This window comes from Gigantopelta aegis, chromosome 13, assembly GCF_016097555.1.
Source record: "Gigantopelta aegis isolate Gae_Host chromosome 13, Gae_host_genome, whole genome shotgun sequence".
NCBI classification, from domain to species: domain Eukaryota; kingdom Metazoa; phylum Mollusca; class Gastropoda; order Neomphalida; family Peltospiridae; genus Gigantopelta; species Gigantopelta aegis.
The window spans coordinates 40,721,602-40,744,729 of NC_054711.1; the positions used below are offsets into that span (position 1 = coordinate 40,721,602).

Consider the following 23,128-nt stretch of genomic DNA (forward strand, 5'->3'; position numbering starts at 1 on the left):
TATTCATTTCCGGATATCCAAGGTATTTCTGGTCGTCCTGATGTTCGTAACATCAAGAAAAGCATGTTTTATAATTCTAAAAATGCACGTACATCGGAGAAGTAATGGTTACGAAGACGAAATCTGGTCTATCTTAGAGGGTATTTCCCAACTTCAATATCATACACGCTCGTGTCACTCTATTTTACCTGTATCAAGACAGGTTACAGGTTTGTACATTAGTGTTCATTGTCACACGTTCAAACTAGGGTCCGCGGCTTTAATATCTATATATACGTACGAAGCAACAAAAGAAATTCAAGGTGCAAAATAATAAAATGTGTTGTTTTAGGCAGTGATGTTAAATAGACGGGACAACATTAAAATGCTGTAATTTTTGTGATTTCAAGCCAAGTTCAGGTGCACGTGCAGAGATGCTTGGGGGGAGCGTGACCAAAACCCCTCCACCCCCATCCCCACACACACACACACACACACACACACACAGAAACTTCGCTGACCAGTCTAAACTGCCTTGCATAATTTCCTGCACACACATCTGCTATAACTTTAAAAACTGACTTTCAGTTTTAATCAGTGTAAGATATGATAAGTTGCACTAGTGCGATGTGTATAGGATATTTGTACTTGCTGGCGTTTCTTTTGTTGCTCAGTATAATAATAATAGTTATGTATATGCTGAAGTTAAAGCCATAATGTTTGAGCCTTTGTGTCCTAATTTTCACACAGGTACATATGTTCCGTGTTGACAGCCAGTACAATCTGGCCACAGAACACAAGTATTTACGCTATGTGTTTCTGTACAGCATTAGTGGCTATAGTATAGCACTTTTATTAATATCAGTAGGCTTGTTGATTTATTTCTTCCACCTCTGGTTGCCTGAGAGCAACATACCCCGGAAAGGACAACCAACGTTGTGCGGCTCTTTCTGCCAGGATATCGGGCTAAACGTGCACACCCACTAAACCTGGCTGGAATACACCCATTTTACTCAGAGCACTACATCTCCATGGGCCGGAATTACCACGAAAAAAGTCTTCAATGTTAACAAATTACACACGTTTCCAAACTACATGCTCTACCCTGTCACCTTCAGTCCAATAGTTGTCATTTTAAATCTGTCTGCCACGAAATAATCACAATCAAACAGCAGACTACTTGTACTTGCACGGATATATTTCCGGATTTTGGTGAACCAAAAGGGAAGATAACTGTGATCTGTGGCCATCTATTGAGTAGCTTTGCATATCTGTACAGGGCACAGAATACAACGTCCATTGGTTTACAATAGTGTTGCTAAAAAATCGTGCAATTTCCGTTAAACCATACATTACACACACAGGTACACTGACGCAATATCCTCACACATATGTTTGTTCATCTAAGTATTAAAGATACATTCTCAAAATTGAAAATTTAATATTTCACTTTTTTAAACATGTATTTGTGAAAAATATGTACAATTTAATTCATGCCACATATAATCTTTGCATACATGTAATAGGGCCTCCACGAGTCCAAAATATTGGACTCGAGTACTCGAGGGTCAAACTCGACCAGGACCCGAGTACCCGAGTACCCGAGTACCCGATACTTACACTAGGTGATAATGAGATTAAGGACTAAAGGAAAATATATGCATCTTAATTCCAGCGCTGAACATGAATCCGAAATCATTCCACTGAACTGTATTTAGGAAGTGGTTGATACGTTCATTATGGAGACGGACGGACGGACAGATTAAAAAGAGAAACTGGCACACGATCATATAATTATTGTGTAACTTGTATTGCTGATTAGTTACTGCTGAAAATAATGTTCTACACTGTCTTACTTGTACGGGTACTCGAGCCCTGTGAACGGACTCGAGGCTTGCTAGACGCGAACCGTGCCCGAGTACTCACGGAAACCCTCACATGCAAGTGATTCAAGAATATAAAATTGTGGTGTATAAATGGCGGTTTCCTCCAGATTGCTTGGAGGAAAATATGAAATACACAGGAAAATCTCCATTGCATATCCATTATAATAGCAGCCAGTATCATATATGGTGATGTAATTCAAATTCATTTTATTTTGTTATTTTATTTTATAGTGAATTAAAGAATATTACTTACATGCCCCCTGTTTAACAAGCAGACCTCTAGATCAAAATGAAAAGTGTTGAATATGTTTAGTTTATTTCGTAGTGAATGAAACAAAATTGACTGAATTAATGACAAATGCGTAGACAGTTAATGAATCTGGCACCATGAGACCCAAGACCAATATATCCTTAATCAAGTTTTAATTAAGCCCAACACAAAACATTATTAGCAGTTTGGTGAATTTGAGGAGCAAATATTTCAAAATTTAACATAACTAGAACTTGGTTCATGTTATTTGTACCTACTCGTAGGATACCAATTACTGTGATACCCCTCTATACCAAACACCCTCAGGACCAGGTACAATGTCTGGTTATAAGAGGTATCTGGTTTAGAAAGGTGAAGTTCTGTACAGATTATTAAATAGGGACTGTGAAAAACATCTGGTTTTGATGGAAATCCGTTTTACAGAAGGTCCGGTTTGGAGAGATGCTCCTTAAGTTTGTGACCTTTAATTTTAGAATGAAAAGGTTCATCACATTTAATCGGATTGGCAGTCCATGTGAATTTACAGTTGCGTAACCAAACAAGCCAACTGAAGATGGAATTAATGTTTAAATCAATTAACAGTGAACAATGGTGGTAGATCTACAATGGACATGCAGTTTATCGAATTAGCTTTTTGGTGAAATTAATTAATAAAATATATTCACCAAAATTTAGCATTTATTTGTATGTGTATTTGACGAATTAATGATCAACAGTTTAAACCCTACTTAATAATGAAATATCATTGGTAGAGAACACATCCAAGACGATGCCCACATGATGTTACAATTTGTCAACATCAGACGTAATAAAGGGAAATTCGCCATCGATCTCAGTCATTAACACTCTCTTCCGTAATACGCTTTTTCCAGAATTGTGTTCGGGTGATAATGCTTCCACATCCAAGACGACGCCCACATGATGTCACAATTTGTCATCATCAGACATAATAATATCGGGAAATTTGCCTTTAATCTCAGTCATTGACACTCTCTTCCATAATACGCTTTTCCCAGAATTGCGTTCGGGCGATAATGCTTCCACCACAGTGCCCACGTGACTTCACAGTTGCTCATCATCAGATGTAATATCAGGAAATTCGCCTTCAATCTCACTGTCATTGACGCTTCCTTCCGTAATACGCTTTTCCCAGAATTGCGTTCGGGCTACAATGCTTCCACTCCTGATTTTAGGGGATTTGGTTTTCTCGCACGAAGAATCGGCATCAATTCGACTCTTCACAGTTTTCGCCAGGCCGGAGGTAGGGGTTAGGTTGGGACTCAGGTTGGGCGTTGACGAAGCACTGGAAAGGTTTAAATTAAAGTTCCGATCAGACTTTTTTGACTTGGAGCTCAACGGTGACATCGTGTGTTGTGAGACTGTCATCGTCACGCGGGGCGCAGGGCTATCAGAAACCGAAGATCTCGCGTCGTCGGTTTGAGGATAAATCAAAACCGGGTCTTTCACCGGCTCCAAGTCTTTGAAAGTCGAAGAGTCGGACAAACTGTCTGACCGAGAGAATGGGGGCGTGTCTTTCTCTCTTGACGCTTCGCGCGACAGGGGTCGGAGGTTCACTTTGGAGGATACGGATTGCGGCGTCGACTGTTTCGTAGTTTCACTGAAGCTGAACTGTAGCGTTGACGATGATTTTAACGTTGGTGATGATGCCGATGTTGCTACACTGTCTTGTATACAGAGTGGTGACTTGGATGCAGCGTGAAGCTTGGAACCACGGAGCTTCTCCAACTGTTCCTTAGAAACACTGCGCGCTGTGATGCTATGGATCTGAAAACAAAAACAAAACCACCATAAATTAAATAAACATAGTTATTACACAAGCAAGGGTGTCATACAAAATTTATCAAACAAGTTGGATACTTTTTGACATGGAATGTAACTATCAATATTCAAAGATATGTAATAAAAAAATAAAATACAATACCAACATTTTTTATAAATTGATCCATAATAATTACAAGAATGAGTGTGCCATAAGAAATTAATCAAACAAGATTGAATTCTGATTTACATGGAGTATGACATTCTGAAAGAAAAAAAAAAAAAAATCCTCACAATTTTCATAAATTGTATTAAATGTGTAATGTTCACATGAATGAGCAAATGTGCCATATGAAATTTATCACAAATATTTCAATACTCATTTAGATGAAGTATGATCATCTGTGTAACAAACTGCTACAAAGTTTTCTTAACTGAATTATATGGCATATTTTACATTGTTATTCATCAGTATGTGGGTGTAATAAAACATTAAAATATATTTAAAATAATGTTCTTTCAATAACTGCAAGAAACTTTCAGAATCACTGAATGTCAATGTTAACAATATTAATTTGAAACCAAATAAAAATATTACTGAAAGGATTTTTTCACAGATGTTCTGAACCTTCAATATATACTGATGTAAAATGATGCAGGACTTCTAGATTATGGTAGCCCCACTCCCATGGCTAGCGATATTCAATGTTGGACTAGTAAATAACTACTATTGCCATGCCCGACGGCTAGTGAATTTTTGTTTTTGATTTTTGTTAAATGTTGCAATTAAAGTCTATTTTGTAAATATAAATATCTTGACCCATAACCCCAATACAAAAAATATAAAAATCAATTTAAAAGGTATTTAGTGTCTTATATAAATTTAGATACAAATATACAAGTATATATAAAACACGGTTGCCACAGTAATATAAAAATAGCAAAAACATTAATAAAAACCTTCACTCAAAAAAAAATGCTATAAAAAAAATGTAAAAATACAAATGTTATCTAATCCCTTTCCTCAATTAATATTTTATAGACAAAAACTCTGTGTAAAAATAAAACAGTATAAAAAAGATTAAAAACAACCACTAAGAACCATTTCAAAATGAATATTTAGAAAATGTTAAAATGATTTTATGATTTATGAATAGCACACTGTGTTATAAAAACATCCCGCTATATTGAAAATAAGCTGTGAAAGGTACAGTGTACCACTTTCTTCTCTGATACTATTGGGAGAGGGGGGTCGTAATATTCGTATTTAGGACTCATAATTTGGTTGATATATAGGGAATAACTGGTTACTGTCTTTAAGATATCGGCTTTATCCGGTAAAGGTTAGAATGGCGAATGCAGCGAGACTCTTCCGAGCTGCAATTAGGAGATAACCATATGGAGTTGTTAGATTTGTGGGTGTTATCTGACCCTGCAAATGTCATTTTTGACCGAAGTCGTAAGCCTGAGGTCAAAAATGAGACATTTGCGGGCATCAAATAGACAATAACACCCACAAATCTAAAACGTCAATATGGTTATGTCCATTGTAAACTGAATCGTTTTTCTACAGAACTAACTGTATATTTGGTATTTCTTGAAATACAATCTAACTGTAGACGCTTGAATCATCAACTTCACCTGTTCCAATTGCTAATGACGTCATTAGCTTTCCAGGTATTATTTTCATTTGATCCCGGAAAAAGAATGTAATTAATCAATCGCAATACAGAACACACTCCAGTCAGTTTACAATTGCCATTCGACCTGAGCAGGATAAAGCTGATATCTTAAGACAATAACCAGTTATTACTTTTATCCTGCAATCCCACAGGAATTGTCGGAAAATCATTATTTAATCCATTTTTGTGTATGCAAATCGAGTATCGTCAACCTAGCAAGGTTTTTGCAGTATGACGTCATACAAGATACATTCTGTCATTCTTTGTAAGATGCTAACTACATTCTGTCATATTGAAACAGCATTTCTAAACTCTAATTCATAAATAAACATACAAGTTTGGTATTGTTATTTCGAGTCCAAGGGCCATAACTCTGTCAAAAGTGAGTAAATTGCCATGAAAGTTAAACTTGATCTGTAACAGTACATGATAAGCTATATACAAAATTTCAGTTCAATATCTGGAGGCATTGTGAACAAAACGTCCACAAAACTATCTGTTGGACAGACGGACACAGAGACAGACAGATGGATGGAAACGAAACCTACAGTCCCCTCCGGTTGGGACTGGTAGGGGACTAAAAACAAAACAAACCCTTTAAATAGAGGATACTAAACAAGTTTCTGTAATATAGACCGCGTATATTAGAGCTGTGTTTTCAATCAAACATCACCAGGAAAAGCAAGTGATGCACTGTTGAAAACAAACCAGCTGTAATATAAACAGTCTCTTATGCAAATGGTTATAGTATTCTACTTATTATAATGCGTTACATTGTTTATATGTGCATGGTGATGAACTAATCATTTCTTTTTGCCAGTCGTGGGTAAAGCACAAAGCTAAATGCAAGAAAGATGGCATCACTTAAAGGCTCATACACACATTAAGACTGAATGCATCACTTGAGGATCATACACACATTAAGACTGAATGCATCACTTGAGGATCACACACACATTAAGACTGAATGCATCACTTGAGGATCGTACACACATTAAGACTGAATGCATCACTTGAAGATCATACACACATTAAGACTGAATGCATCACTTGAGGATCATACACACATTAAGACTGAATGCATCACTTGAGGATCGTACACACATTAAGACTGAATGCATCACTTGAGGATCACACACACATTAAGACTGAATGCATCACTTGAGGATCACACACACATTAAGACTGAATGCATCACTTGAGGATCACACACACATTAAGACTGAATGCATCACTTGAGGCTCATACACACATTAAGACTGAATGCATCACTTAAAGGCTCGTACACACATTAAGACTGAATGCATCACTTGAGGATCATACACACATTAAGACTGAATGCATCACTTAAAGGATCGTACACACATTAAGACTGAATGCATCACTTGAGGATCATACACACATTAAGACTGAATGCATCACTTAAAGGATCATACACACATTAAGACTGAATGCATCACTTGAGGATCATACACACATTAAGACTGAATGCATCACTTAAAGGCTCATACACACATTAAGACTGAATGCATCACTTGAAGATCATACACACATTAAGACTGAATGCATCACTTGAGGATCATACACACATTAAGACTGAATGCATCACTTAAAGGCTCATACACACATTAAGACTGAATGCATCACTTGAGACTCATACACACATTAAGACTGAATGCATCACTTAAAGGCTCATACACACATTAAGACTGAATGCATCACTTGAAGGCTCGTACACACATTAATACTGAATGCATCACTTAAAGGCTCATACACACATTAAGACTGAATGCATCACTTAAAGGATCATACACACATTAAGACTGAATGCATCACTTAAAGGATCATACACACATTAAGACTGAATGCATCACTTGAGGATCATACACACATTAAGACTGAATGCATTACTTAAAGGATCGTACACACATTAAGACTGAATGCATCACTTGAGGATCATACACACATTAAGACTGAATGCATCACTTAAAGGATCGTACACACATTAAGACTGAATGCATCACTTGAGGATCATACACACATTAAGACTGAATGCATCACTTGAAGATCATACACACATTAAGACTGAATGCATCACTTGAGGATCATACACACATTAAGACTGAATGCATCACTTAAAGGATCACACACACATTAAGACTGAATGCATCACTTAAAGGCTCATACACACATTAAGACTGAATGCATCACTTGAAGATCATACACACATTAAGACTGAATGCATCACTTGAAGATCATACACACATTAAGACTGAATGCATCACTTGAGGATCATACACACATTAAGACTGAATGCATCACTTAAAGGCTCATACACACATTAAGACTGAATGCATCACTTGAGGATCATACACACATTAAGACTGAATGCATCACTTAAAGGCTCATACACACATTAATACTGAATGCATCACTTAAAGGCTCATACACACATTAAGACTGAATGCATCACTTGAGGATCATACACACATTAAGACTGAATGCATCACTTAAAGGCTCGTACACACATTAAGACTGAATGCATCACTTGAGGATCACACACACATTAAGACTGAATGCATCACTTGAGGATCGTACACACATTAAGACTGAATGCATCACTTGAAGATCATACACACATTAAGACTGAATGCATCACTTGAGGATCATACACACATTAAGACTGAATGCATCACTTGAGGATCGTACACACATTAAGACTGAATGCATCACTTGAGGATCACACACACATTAAGACTGAATGCATCACTTGAGGATCACACACACATTAAGACTGAATGCATCACTTGAGGATCACACACACATTAAGACTGAATGCATCACTTGAGGCTCATACACACATTAAGACTGAATGCATCACTTAAAGGCTCGTACACACATTAAGACTGAATGCATCACTTGAGGATCATACACACATTAAGACTGAATGCATCACTTAAAGGATCGTACACACATTAAGACTGAATGCATCACTTGAGGATCATACACACATTAAGACTGAATGCATCACTTAAAGGATCATACACACATTAAGACTGAATGCATCACTTGAGGATCATACACACATTAAGACTGAATGCATCACTTAAAGGCTCATACACACATTAAGACTGAATGCATCACTTGAAGATCATACACACATTAAGACTGAATGCATCACTTGAGGATCATACACACATTAAGACTGAATGCATCACTTAAAGGCTCATACACACATTAAGACTGAATGCATCACTTGAGACTCATACACACATTAAGACTGAATGCATCACTTAAAGGCTCATACACACATTAAGACTGAATGCATCACTTGAAGGCTCGTACACACATTAATACTGAATGCATCACTTAAAGGCTCATACACACATTAAGACTGAATGCATCACTTAAAGGATCATACACACATTAAGACTGAATGCATCACTTAAAGGATCATACACACATTAAGACTGAATGCATCACTTGAGGATCATACACACATTAAGACTGAATGCATCACTTAAAGGATCGTACACACATTAAGACTGAATGCATCACTTGAGGATCATACACACATTAAGACTGAATGCATCACTTAAAGGATCGTACACACATTAAGACTGAATGCATCACTTGAGGATCATACACACATTAAGACTGAATGCATCACTTGAAGATCATACACACATTAAGACTGAATGCATCACTTGAGGATCATACACACATTAAGACTGAATGCATCACTTAAAGGATCACACACACATTAAGACTGAATGCATCACTTAAAGGCTCATACACACATTAAGACTGAATGCATCACTTGAAGATCATACACACATTAAGACTGAATGCATCACTTGAAGATCATACACACATTAAGACTGAATGCATCACTTGAGGATCATACACACATTAAGACTGAATGCATCACTTAAAGGCTCATACACACATTAAGACTGAATGCATCACTTGAGGATCATACACACATTAAGACTGAATGCATCACTTAAAGGCTCATACACACATTAATACTGAATGCATCACTTAAAGGCTCATACACACATTAAGACTGAATGCATCACTTGAGGATCATACACACATTAAGACTGAATGCATCACTTAAAGGCTCGTACACACATTAAGACTGAATGCATCACTTGAGGATCATACACACATTAAGACTGAATGCATCACTTAAAGGCTCGTACACACATTAAGACTGAATGCATCACTTGAGGATCACACACACATTAAGACTGAATGCATCACTTAAAGGCTCATACACACATTAAGACTGAATGCATCACTTAAAGGCTCATACACACATTAAGACTGAATGCATCACTTAAAGGATCGTACACACATTAAGACTGAATGCATCACTTAAAGGATCATACACACATTAAGACTGAATGCATCACTTAAAGGCTCATACACACATTAAGACTGAATGCATCACTTAAAGGATCGTACACACATTAAGACTGAATGCATCACTTGAGACTCATACACACATTAAGACTGAATGCAACACTTAAAGGCTCATACACACATTAAGACTGAATGCAACACTTAAAGGATCATACACACATTAAGACTGAATGCATCACTTAAAGGCTCATACACACATTAAGACTGAATGCATCACTTGAGACTCATACACACATTAAGACTGAATGCAACACTTAAAGGCTCACACACACATTAATACTGAATGCATCACTTAAAGGCTCATACACACATTAAGACTGAATGCATCACTTAAAGGCTCGTACACACATTAAGACTGAATGCATCACTTGAGGATCATACACACATTAAGACTGAATGCATCACTTAAAGGCTCGTACACACATTAAGACTGAATGCATCACTTGAGGATCACACACACATTAAGACTGAATGCATCACTTAAAGGCTCATACACACATTAAGACTGAATGCATCACTTAAAGGCTCATACACACATTAAGACTGAATGCATCACTTAAAGGCTCATACACACATTAAGACTGAATGCATCACTTAAAGGATCGTACACACATTAAGACTGAATGCATCACTTAAAGGCTCATACACACATTAAGACTGAATGCATCACTTAAAGGCTCATACACACATTAAGACTGAATGCATCACTTAAAGGCTCATACACACATTAAGACTGAATGCATCACTTAAAGGATCGTACACACATTAAGACTGAATGCATCACTTAAAGGATCGTACACACATTAAGACTGAATGCATCACTTAAAGGATCATACACACATTAAGACTGAATGCATCACTTAAAGGCTCATACACACATTAAGACTGAATGCATCACTTAAAGGCTCATACACACATTAAGACTGAATGCATCACTTGAGACTCATACACACATTAAGACTGAATGCAACACTTAAAGGCTCATACACACATTAAGACTGAATGCAACACTTAAAGGATCATACACACATTAAGACTGAATGCATCACTTAAAGGCTCGTACACACATTAAGACTGAATGCATCACTTAAAGGCTCGTACACACATTAAGACTGAATGTATCACTTGAGACTCGTACACACATTAAGACTGAATGCATCACTTAAAGGATCATACACACATTAAGACTGAATGTGGTGCGTGTGCGCGGTCTGGCTAAAAAGAAAATTCCAATACATTATTTTCAATGAGACAGTTATATGGCGTCGGAAATATGGTTAAGGACCACGCAGATATTGAGGGAGGAAACCCGCTGTCACCACTTCATTGGCTACTCTTTTCGATTAGCAGCAAGGGATCTTTTATATGCACCATCCCATAGACATGATAGCACATACTATGGCCATTAATGTACCAGTTGTGGTGCACTGGCTGGAACGAGAAATAGCCCAATGAGCTCACCGATGGGGATCGATCCCAAACTGACTGCACATCAAGCGAGCGCTTTACCACTGGGCTACGTCTCGCCCTTAGTCAAGATGATGTCACTTATCAAAACGACATTACAGTGGCAAACGGAAATGATATCACACTGTATTCTTTCCCATCGTGGTATAATAAATATTGTTAATAGAGATTATAGGTCTATATCCAACGTAGTAAAATGTTGTGGGGTTTGGGCCTTTGTCTACTTTTAAATACATGTTTAAATGCGAATATATTTTGTTTCTACTCTACGTTTTGTTTGTTTGTTTGGTTATCTGTACCAATATAAACATAAAGAATCTGAAAGAAATGTTTAGTCAGTAGGTAATTAAAAGCGCACACGTATTTATGTCATCAGCTCATCTTACCTGTACTATAATTAGTGAAAAACAAGAAGAAAAGATTAAAAAGGATGAACGAAGATATAGATAAAAGATTTCTTTTAAAAACACTACTACACTACATGTAGGCTGACTGCAGTCAGAATACTCACCCCTTCGTCACTATCTCTCTGCAAGTTAATATTTTACTAGATCAATTATGCAAGAAAAAATCAAAACCTGAGAAAGGACCATTGAATGAATGAATGAATGAATGAATGAATGAATGAATGTTTAACGACACCCCAGCATGAAAAATACATCGGCTATTGGGTGTCAAAAAAGGGACCATTGAGACATATTTGTTTATTTGGCCCCCACCTAGGCCATTATCATATTTGTTCCCAACCCCCTCCCTCTTCTTGCACCTCCAAAATAATAATCTTAATATCATGTAGCCTTTTTTTTCTTTTCTTTTTTTACAAGATTTTGCCACCCCCGAAAATCTGGTGCACTAAGACCTGGCCTAGTCAGCCTGTGCAATAATACGGCTCTGTATGAAATACCCCGGGGTCCAATAATGTATCAATTTGCCTTCCAATGGTGAGGGGCACTATACATGTATTACCTTGGGAGTTGGGGGGGACCATGCAGTGCCCCCTGCCCTCCCCACCCACCCACCCACACCCCCCCACCCCCACACTTTCAATGCATATGCCCCAAGAGCATTACATGATTGATGACAAACTTAAAATAATTGAGTTATTTATGATAAGAAACTCTCTACATTTGTTAGTGAAGCAGAGGCGGATCTAGTGGGGGGCCCCAGGAGCCCACCCCCCTCCTAAATTTTGTGAGTTATAATTTTATTATATATATTATTATTTTTTTTTTTACGATAACTGGTAAGATGAACTCAATAACTGGTAATGTGAATTCTTTAACTGGTAATATAAATTTTCTGACTAGTAACATAAACTCTACAACTGATAACATAAACTCTACACCTGATAATATAACCTCTACAATCGGTAATATAAATTGTTCCAGCATACCGTCTTGAAGTTTGTCCCTGAAGTAATATAACCTCTACAACTGGAAATATGACCTCTACAACTGGTAATATAAACTCTACAACTGGTAATATTATCTTTACAACTGGTAATATTATCTCTACTACTGGTAATATGACCTCTACAACTGGTAATATGACCTCTACAACTGGTAATATAACTACAACTGGTAATATGACCTCTACAACTGGTAATATTATCTCTACAACTGGTAATATGACCTCTACAACTGGTAATATGACCTCTACAACTGGTAATATGACCTCTACAACTGGTAATATTATCTCTACAACTGGTAATATAACCTCTACAACTGGTAATATAACCTCTACAACTGGTAATATTAATTGTTCCAGCGTACCCTCTTGAAGTTGCCGTCTCCGAGATCGTCCTCCCTCCGGGTGGAGAACATGGCTCGCAGCCGGTTCACGGATGGGAGTTCGATCCCCGAGTCCGCGTCGTACTCCCCCCGGCTCTCCGGGACCTCATCCTCCCCTGTGTGGCCCACCAGTCGCACTGGCTCCACCTTTTCGCGCAGCGACGAGATCCCCGAGTCAAACGACTGTCGCCGTGACGACAGCTGGCTCGAGGTGTCCGCGCGAGGGGAATTCTGGGAAGGCGACGGTGACGTGGATTCTTGCAGGCCTATCACAGCCCTCTCAATGGAGTTCACCTGAATGTAAGAAATTCTTCAGTGTAGTTATTTTAATTAAATTTCTGTTACGTTTATCACAATGTAATATAAAACAGATCCCTGTCGGACTGGTATTTGCATTTTTAAACTCGTCTGTTTGAATTTTTACTTGCATTTGGCGATCGGGTGAAAAAAGAAAGAAAGAAGTGTTTTATTTAATGACACACTCAACACATTTTATTTACGGTTATATGGCGTCAGACATATGGTTAAGGACCACACAGATTCTGAGAGGAAACCTGCTGTCGCCACTACATGGGCTACTCTTCCGATTAGCAGCAAGGGATCTTTTATTTGCGCTTCCCACAGGCAGGATAGCACAAACCATGGCCTTTGTTGTTACACACCTACCCATTGAGCCTTGCGGAGCACTCACTCAGGGTTTGGAGTCGGTATCTGGATTAAAAATCCCATGCCTCAACTGGGATCCAAAACAAGTTCCTACCAGCCTGTAGACCGATGGCCTAACCACGACACCACCGAGGCAGGTTTGTTGAGCGGGCGAGTACTTTCTGCAGCCCTGATTTAGACACGATCTGGTGTTTAGAGTCTCGCTTTTTATTTTAATTAAATTTCTGTTACATTCAATACAATATATAATGTCATCTTATTGGCAACATAAGTCTTTTCAAATCAAAATTACATCATCAGGGAACGTCATAAGTTTGTTGAAATAAAATTACATTGTAGAGGAACATCATATCTGATGATGACACTTTATATTCTAAACCAAATCAAGTCGGGGACCTCATATTTATTCAAGTTGGTGTTTTGAGGGTTGCTTTTTAGAATTTAGAATATTCGGGACCATGAAACTTGGCCAGTTTTGACAGGATTCCAGTTTATTCAGGGTCCGGTTTAGACAGGTTTCACTGTATCTTTATCTCGCCTTTTTACTTCGGTGAGACAAAAAAAAGAAAGATCAGGATCGTGTCCCTGTAATAGTTACAAAACTCTCACCTCGTTCTCACTGTGTTCAACATGCACCACTGCTTTTGCTACCTCCTTCTGAAGATCCGACATCTGCTGATTACTCAGCTGGTTATCTCCCTTGACTTTACTCTCCAGATCTCGTACACGGTCCTCCAGCGAGAACACGTTCCCTGCCGACATGTAGATCTGGTCACAGAGAAAGACAAACACAGAGTAACATCCAGAACAGTATGCAGGAATTTTAATGGGGGGGGGGGGGAGTGCGAATTCCATATGGAGGGACCAACAATGCAAAAACATTTTTTTAGGAGGGAGTGCGTATGCACCCATCACACCACTCCCACCCCGTCAAAATTTAAAGGCCCACTATTTAATTTTTGGATGTAAATTTCAAAATTGTCCGCTTAATATTTTTCTGTCCCGGGACAAGCCCCTGGCTATCCAGAGACAGGCCCCGGGACGGACATGCTCGAAACTCTAGTGGTATATGAGCATGTAAAAATTATTCGCACTCGCACCCACCCCCACCCAGTGGGGCAAATATGCTAATTTGCATAATTTCAAACTGGCAACCATGATGTATATTCACACACAACGGCAAACTTTTCTTCAGATTCAATGGACAAATATATGGAAATATCATTACTATAACTTAACGTATTCACACATATTCATAAAAAATGCATTCAAAGATATGGCTTCCACTATACCTGTTCTTGCGTGTCATGTAGAGTTTTGTCCCGATTGACGATCTCGGCTCGTGGAGAGAAGTGATCCAGTTTCACCTCCCACTTGGCGCGTTTCATTTCCTTGCTCTCGAAATCCCGTCGGTATTTGTCCGAGTCGATCGCTTTAGGTCCAAAGTTACACACAATGCCCTCGTCAACCGAACAGTTTGTGTTGTTCCCATCCACCCTGTCATCTGTCGTCTCCAGTGAGTTGTTGCCTTTCCCTGACAGATCAAGGCTCAGTTCAGACAGGGCAGAGGGAGTTTTGGAAGGGTCATGTTTAAACACAGAATCGTCCCTGCGATTATCGAAATTATCCCACAAAACAGAAGCAGATGTATTGTTTATCCGCATTCGATCATCCGTGCCAGAACCACAACCGGAACCACGTGCATCATTTATCCTTAGTCGATCATCCATATTGGAACCACGTGCATCATTTATCCATGTTCGATCATCCACATCCGATGGATTTTCATGACCACCAACATGGTCTGATGACTTCAGAATGTTTTCGTTTCTCGACTGGAATGAAACGTTACCAGAGTCCTTCTCCCTACTCACACTGCTATAGTTGGTGTTGCTGTAGTTGTTGTTACTGTTGTTGTGGAAGTCGCGTCGGTCCGCTGATGACACCGACTCTCTCGGGGTGCTGGTGACGAAGCCGTCTGATTCCTCTCGCTCATGTCTGATGATCTCATTCGCCGTCCACAGCATGTCGAGAGCAGACGACGTGAGCAGACGGACACCGCCTGCTGCTTTCTCCTGGAGGAAAAAAACCCATTAGTTTTATATAAAATGCTCGTACAAACGCCAGGATGAGCACAAACACTTCGGAAGCATGTTCAGGACGGCGAGTAATTGAGGTTACCAGAAAAAAGAAGAACAAATGAAGGTGAGAAAAAAAACACAAAAGAAAGGAATGTGAGTTAAAGCTGTTAAGCATTAGTTTCGTATAAAGTGCATTTTTAACTCGTACAAACACCAGAATGAGCACAAACACGTCGGAAGCATGTTCAGGACGGCGAGTAATTGAGCTTACCAGAAAAAACAAGAACAAAGGAATGTGTGAAAAAACCCAGGGACATGACGTCATTCCTGGCTAGGGGCATGACGTCATTCCTGGCTAGGGACATGATGTCATTCCTGGCTAGGGGCATGACGTCATTCCTGGCTAGGGGCATTCCTGGCTAGGGACATGAGGTCATTCCTGGCTAGGGGCATGACATCATTCCTGGCTAGGGGCATGACGTCATTCCTGGCTAGGGGCATTCCTGGCTAGGGACATGACGTCATTCCTGGCTAGGGGCATGACGTCATTCCTGGCTAGGGGCAGGACGTCATTCCTGGCTAGGGGCAGGACGTCATTCCTGGCTAGGGGCATGATGTCATTCCTGGCTAGGTGCATTCCTGGCTAGGGACATGACGTCATTCCTGGCTAGGGGCATGACGTCATTCCTGGCTAGGGACATGACTTCATTCCTGACTAGGGGGGCATGACGTCATTCCTGGCTAGGGACACGACGTCATTCCTGGCTAGGGACACGACGTCATTCTTGGCTAGGGACATGACGTCATTCATGTGAACATGTACTATGCATGCAAGATTTTGTATCACACATATGTTCAATATATGTTGTTATTGCACGGTCAGAATTGTCTTTACTACTACAGTAAGATCAAATGAGTATGTGATAAATGTGGTTAGCTGATATTGATAATTTAACACAATGTAAGTAATGTGTAAATTAAGATTAAAAATGATGACAGATATTTTTATTGAGTGAGTTGAGTGAGTTAAGTGAGTGAACGAGTGAGTAGAGGGAGCTGACGAGGCCAAATGATTGACACCTATTGCAGCTTTCTCCTGAAAAACAAAAACAGAAGGAAGGAATGTGTGTTAAGCTGCTGAGCCCAAGTTTCATGTAAAATGAATTTTAAGCTACTAAAAATACCACGATAACGAAAAACTTATCAGATTTGGCAACACTGATAAATTAACAAATTGTAAATATTGTTTTAAAAGTGAGTCAAAGTGAGTGAGTAAATAGGAAGGTTTGATTGAGTGAGTGAGTGAGTGAATGAGTGACTCAGTGAATAAGCTAGAAGGTAAACAAGCAAGCGAGTGAAAAGTTATTTACCAAAACTCTCTTCAAAACAACCGGCCTCAGTGGCGTAGTGGTTAGGCCATCGGTCTACAGGCTGGTAGGTACTGGGTTCGGATCCCAGTCGAGGCATGGGATTTTTAATCCAGATACCGACTCCAAACCCTGAGTGAGTGCTCCGCAAGGCTCAATGGGTAGGTGTAAACCACTTGCACCGACCAGTGATCCATAACTGGTTCAACAAAGGCCATGGTTTGTGCTATCCTGCCTGAGGGAAGCGCAAATAAAAGATCCCTTGCTGCTAATCGGAAGAGTAGCCCATGTAGTGGCGACAGCGGGTTTCCTCTCAAAATCTGTGTGGTCCTTGACCATATGTCTGACGCCATATAACCATAAATAAAATGTGTTGAGTGCATCGTTAAATAAAACATTTCTTTCTTTAATATGTCTGACGCCATATAACCGTAAATAAAATGTGTTGAGTGCGTCATTAAATAAAACATTTCTTTCTTTTATCTCAAAACAACAAAGAAAGCCTGGGACCAGATTTTCGAATCCATCTTAGCGCTACGAAATCGTAAAATCATCATAGCTTGTGACGTCACTACAGCATACGCCATAGTGACATCACAGCTTACGATGGTTTTAAAATTTCGTAGGCTAAGATTGCTTCAAAAATATGGGCCCAGGGTCCCCGTTCCATGAAGCGATCTTAGCTCTAAGATCACCTTAAATGACTAACTACCTTATGCACTTAAGGTGATCTTAGGGCTAAGATCACTGCATTTCAAAGTTAGGGTCATCATCTAGTTCAGTCAGTGGAGCACTCAGTTGAGGCGACTCAGGGTCATAGGGTCAAACCTCGTTGGTGGACACAATGGGTTTTTTTTCATTTCCGAGAAGTGTCCATACGACTGATACATCAAAGACCGTGGTATGTGCTGTCCTGTCTTTAGGAAAGTGCATATAAAAGATCCCTTGCTGCCATTGAAAAACCATGTAGCAGGCTTCCTCCAAAGATCATGTGTTTGTAGTACCAAATGTCTAACATGTATCCGAATTGACGGTGTGCTCTAGTGTTGTCGTTAAACAAAACACATTTTATCTTTTAACTTTTCTGAGCAGTAACTCATTTTATCATCCATTGAAGTCTTTTGTAAGGAGATATCGCTGGCACTATAATTTGCGATATCTCCTGTGATATTCTCCGCAGGAGATATCGCTTATTTTTGTTACGTCACTGTGTATGTTTCCACGCTAAACCTATCATTAGTGATGTAACGCCACTGTTGTTCTGTTAATGAGTACCACCGCCAAATATAATGACATGCAACCCACATTACTGACATTGTTTACAATTGTAGCAAATGGAAAGAATGATAATGGATGATAAAAAGAATACCCCCTTGTGTCTTGTTGATAAAAGTATAAAAATTCTCGGCAAGTCTCAGATTTCATTACAAGTATCCTCTAGACTTTTGAAGGAAGGCAATGCTTTATTTAACGATGCACCCAACACATTTTATTTATGGTTACATGACGTCGGACATATGGTTATAGAACCACACAGATACTGAAAAAGAAACCCGCTGTCGCCACTTCATGGGCTACTCTTTTCGATTAGCAGAAAGGGATCTTTTGTATGCACCATCCCACAGACAGGATAGTACATACCACAGCCTTTGTTACACCAATCGTGGAGCACTGGCTGGGATGAGAAATATGATGATGTTTTTAGTAAGTAATCTTACCCTGGCCCTATAATCATCAATTGCTTCGAGCGGGGTCGTGTCGCCCAAGTTTATATTGTTATTTGTCTCATCAGCCGACGACCTCGACAAATCAGACTCAACTGCATCCAGGTCACGCTCCATCGCATCCAGGTTTTCATTTAGGTGTGACATCTAAATAGTTAGTACATGTGAGTTAGTGAAACTAAACCCTGAATTGAGTCCAAACTCACCATATGCAGATTTTCAATTAAGTGTTATCTAAATAGTTAGTACATGTGAATTAGTGAAACTAAACTGTGAATTGAGACCAAACTCACCATATGCAAATTTTCATTTAGGTGTTATATAAATAGTTAGTACAAGTGAGTTAGTGAAACTAAACTGTGAATTGAGACCAAAATCTCCATATGCAGATTTTCATTTATAAAAAGAGTAAGACTACATGACACCAAATTCAAGTTAGGTTTTTTTCCCCTTTTTTGTGTGCCGTTTCCGGGGGGGGGGGGGAAGAGAGAGAAGGGTGTGGATAAAAATTTGAAATTCCGTACCTCTTTTGCTGTTCCGAGGATATTTTCTGCAACCTCGGTGATATTGTTTCTACTTGTGATGATCTTATTGCTCAGACTTGCTGCACGAGGCGTCTCGCTGCTGGAGTTAGATCTGTCCGTCTGTCCGCGGGTCTGTACGTGCGAGGAGACATCCTCCACCTTCACCGGCATCGATTCATCTGAAACGTAGAGCACAGAAATAACATTATTTATTATGTAACATTTAGTGAAATATGTTAAAATATAAGTGAAATAAAAGTGTTATCAGTCACTCAATGACGATAACACATTTTAGAGTGAAAATGTTCACTCTAAAATGTGTTATTGTCACTGTAGAAAGTGTTATCTTCACTGTAAGAAAGCCACAACTATTTTGCTGCTGGCATTTTAAAAATAAAGGTAAATTGCCAAAAGTTATATAATAAATAGAAAATTTCATGTTTTTTGTCAAATATATGATTTATATCTTATTTTGTGAAGTTTGCAATCATATCACACTCGTCGTGCAAGCGTGACTCGTGAGATATGATTGCAAACTTCACTCGATGAAATATAAATCACATTTGAGAAAAAACATGAAATATTCTCTATATATTCCACAACTAGAGCACACTGATTTATTCATCATAAGTTATTGGATGTCAAACATTTGGTAATTCTGACACACTGAGAGCTACATATTTCCATTAGTAGCAAGGGATCGTTTATATGCACCATCCCACAGACAGGATAGTACATACCAAGGCCTTTGTTACACCAGTTGTGCAGCACTGGCTGGAACGAGAAATAGCTCAATGGGGTCACCAACGGGGATCGATCCTAAACCAATCGCACATCAAGCGAGTGCTTTACCACTGGGCTACATCCCACCTGCCAACATGAACAAACAAAAAGTTCTAACTACATTGTTCACAGCTGTATATTCTTTCAAAAGAATAGTGTGACCATGGATTTACCCAGGCATTCTGTGGGTCCGAACATGGGCTCCTTCCCAAAAGAAAGTGGCACTGAAAATTCACAATTTCTGTACTAAAAATTCTCAATATATATATTTAAAATACAGTTCAATCCCGTTGGCGCGAACCCTGTCATTGCTCGGAAAGTGTTCGACGCATCAGGTAGTTCGACCTAACCATTCGGTGAACAACGTGTAAATGTAACTCAGGACTTTGTTTATGGATCGTGATATATTCAACTTTTCCGAGTTCGAGCCAACAAGATTCTACTTTCTTGCCCACTAGACAGGGTTATCCAGCTTTTGCATGGTGCTAGATAAATCTGTCCGACCCGAGGGCTAGACGATTTCTACATACGCGTGACATCATAACTCATGTTTTACGACAACTGACGTCATAACTCAGGCTTTTCAAAATTCTGTTTGCCATTTCACGTTGTATCATTGTTTTAAAAATATTTAAACAAATTAATATTTTCAACTTTATATTTATTGTTAAGTTGTTGCATTTTTATGTCATTGCATAACTTGGACTATATTTTTCAGCGTATGATTAAATGAGTTTTATTGTTTGTAGTTGAAATGTTTACGAATCTTTCAACAATAAACAAACTGTATGTAGCTTAACTAATTAATGTTTTGTTACTGTAATTAAATGGGCAAGAAAAAGAATCAATCACCATTGTAAAGTATAGATATGGCAATTCCTTATCTATACCCCACAACGGTGATTGATTCTATTAGTATGTCTGTTGTAATAAATGAATTTAACAGTGGTGTGGTGTACTGCATCATTCAGTGGTCTCACAACATATCCCAAGTATGATTTACTTGCGCTAACTTTCCCAATCCTTTCAGACATGGGACCACGACAAAGTACATCCCCAGTGAAATCACAGGAATGGAATAAAACACTGGAATTAAAGAGAGAAAAAAAGTTGTTTTATTTAATGGTGCTACTAGAGTTGGAATTAAAGGTGAAGGTCACAAGAAACAGAACATAAAGAGTCAGACAGAAATGGTTTTGCTACGTTGTTGTCAAATACCCAGATTAGTCAACTTTACCGAAAGTGTCCGAGTCGATGATAACTTGAGCCGACGACTTGGTCTCCCCGGCAACGTTCCGCGCCATTACCGTATACTCAGCATCGTCATCCAGGGTAGCATGGTCAATTGTCAAGAGGTAGTCGCGGTTGCCAAACTTCTCTGGAATATTAAAAAAAAATTGTGATAAGAGTTCTGCCTATAGACAATTAATAGCGTGCCAAAGTAATGTTAAGAATGAAATGTGAAAGCCACCACTAGAGCATACTCAATAATTAATCATCGGCTATTGGATGTCAAAATATTTGGTAATTTTGATGTGTAGTCTTCTGTTTGTTTATTTATTTTGTTTAACAACACCACTAGAGCATAATGATTTATTAATCATCGGCTATTGGATGTCAAAATATTTGGTAATTTTGATGTGTAGTCTTCTGTTTGTTTATTTATTTTGTTTAACAACACCACTAGAGCATATTGATTTATTAATCATCGGCTATTGGATGTCAAAATATTTGGTAATTTTGATGTACAGTCTTCTGTTTGTTTATTTTGTTCAACTAAAGCACACTGATTTATTCATCATTGGCTATTGGATGTCAAACATTTGGTAATTTTGACATATAGTCTTAGAGTGGAAACCGGCAAAAAAAAATTCCATTAGTAGCAAGGGATCTTTTATATGCACCATCCAACAGACAGGACAGCACATACCACGGCCGTTGATATACCAGTCATGATGCACTGGTTGGAATGAGAGAAAAAAAACAATCAGTTGAACAGATCCACCGAGGTGGTTCGATCCTGCGATGTAAGCACCTCAGGTGAGCACTCAACCAACTTGAGCTAAATACACCCCCCCCCCCCCCCCCCCCCCCCCCCCCAGCTGAGACTGCAGAAAACCTTACACACATCAGTTATTCTAACACCCTGTGAAAAACAGCAAAACAAAACGAGGACTTAGCAAAGACAATTGATCACAGTTAAACACTGTTAGCTATAGGTAATAAAGCATTTATTATAAGTTGTTATTTTCACTGTGATGAGTCCTTGAAAGCTGAGAAATGGACCTGGAAATCTCCTTGAAAAGTCCTTGAATTTTTTTTTAAATCCTGTACGAACCATGCTATCCACGTGTCTCACCTATTCTACAAGATTTGCTGTGCTTCAGCAGTCTGCCATCTTTGTACCAAACCACTCTTGGCTGCGGGTAACCTTTGACCTTGCACCTGAACTTCACAGTTTGACCTTCCTTGATCTCAACATCCTGGATACCTTTAATGAACTCTGGCTTCTTGAATTCCTGCTTGTTGTCTGGAAACGAGAAGAAGAAACAAACAAATGAGACATACAAAGTGAAAAGAATTAGGAAATCGAGGGTTCAAATTGGCTCTAATTTCTAACAGATTTTCGGTCTGGAAGCAACAAGTGTTTGCCTGATGAGTGGTCGGTCTAGGATCAATCCCCATCAGAGGGTCCATT

At 38.9% G+C, this 23,128-nt stretch overlaps 1 protein-coding gene across 3 annotated transcripts; it reads right to left on the reverse strand.

Moving 5' to 3' along the window:
- Positions 1-2,273: 2,273 nt before the first annotated feature.
- On the reverse strand, positions 2,274-23,062 carry LOC121387357 (general transcriptional corepressor trfA-like). 3 transcript variants are annotated; one of them, XM_041518410.1, is made up of 9 exons: positions 22,790-23,060; positions 21,668-21,808; positions 19,648-19,826; positions 19,118-19,270; positions 15,244-16,026; positions 14,561-14,719; positions 13,268-13,579; positions 12,007-12,024; positions 2,274-3,921 (listed from the first exon to the last, which is right to left on the reverse strand). In XM_041518410.1, the coding sequence occupies exons 2-9, from the start codon at positions 21,732-21,734 to the stop codon at positions 3,199-3,201; spliced, it is 2,394 nt and encodes a 797-aa protein (XP_041374344.1). In that variant the 5' UTR covers positions 21,735-21,808; positions 22,790-23,060; the 3' UTR covers positions 2,274-3,198. The 3 variants fall into 3 exon arrangements, with proteins under 3 accessions (XP_041374344.1, XP_041374347.1, XP_041374346.1); XM_041518413.1 differs by lacking the exon at positions 19,118-19,270 and having other exon boundaries at positions 22,790-23,062; XM_041518412.1 differs by lacking the exon at positions 12,007-12,024 and having other exon boundaries at positions 22,790-23,057.
- Positions 23,063-23,128: the final 66 nt, after the last annotated feature.

Bases quoted from the DNA above. Each gene is read 5' to 3' on its own strand.
- LOC121387357 (XM_041518410.1), bottom strand. From the start codon at position 21,734: ATGGCGCGGAACGTTGCCGGGGAGACCAAGTCGTCGGCTCAAGTTATC. The intron at 19,827-21,667 runs GTAAAGTTGACT...TCTACGTTTCAG, and splicing joins CATCGACTCGGACACTTTCG to ATGAATCGATGCCGGTGAAG. The intron at 14,720-15,243 runs GTATAGTGGAAG...CTCTGTGACCAG, and splicing joins TACATGACACGCAAGAACAG to ATCTACATGTCGGCAGGGAA.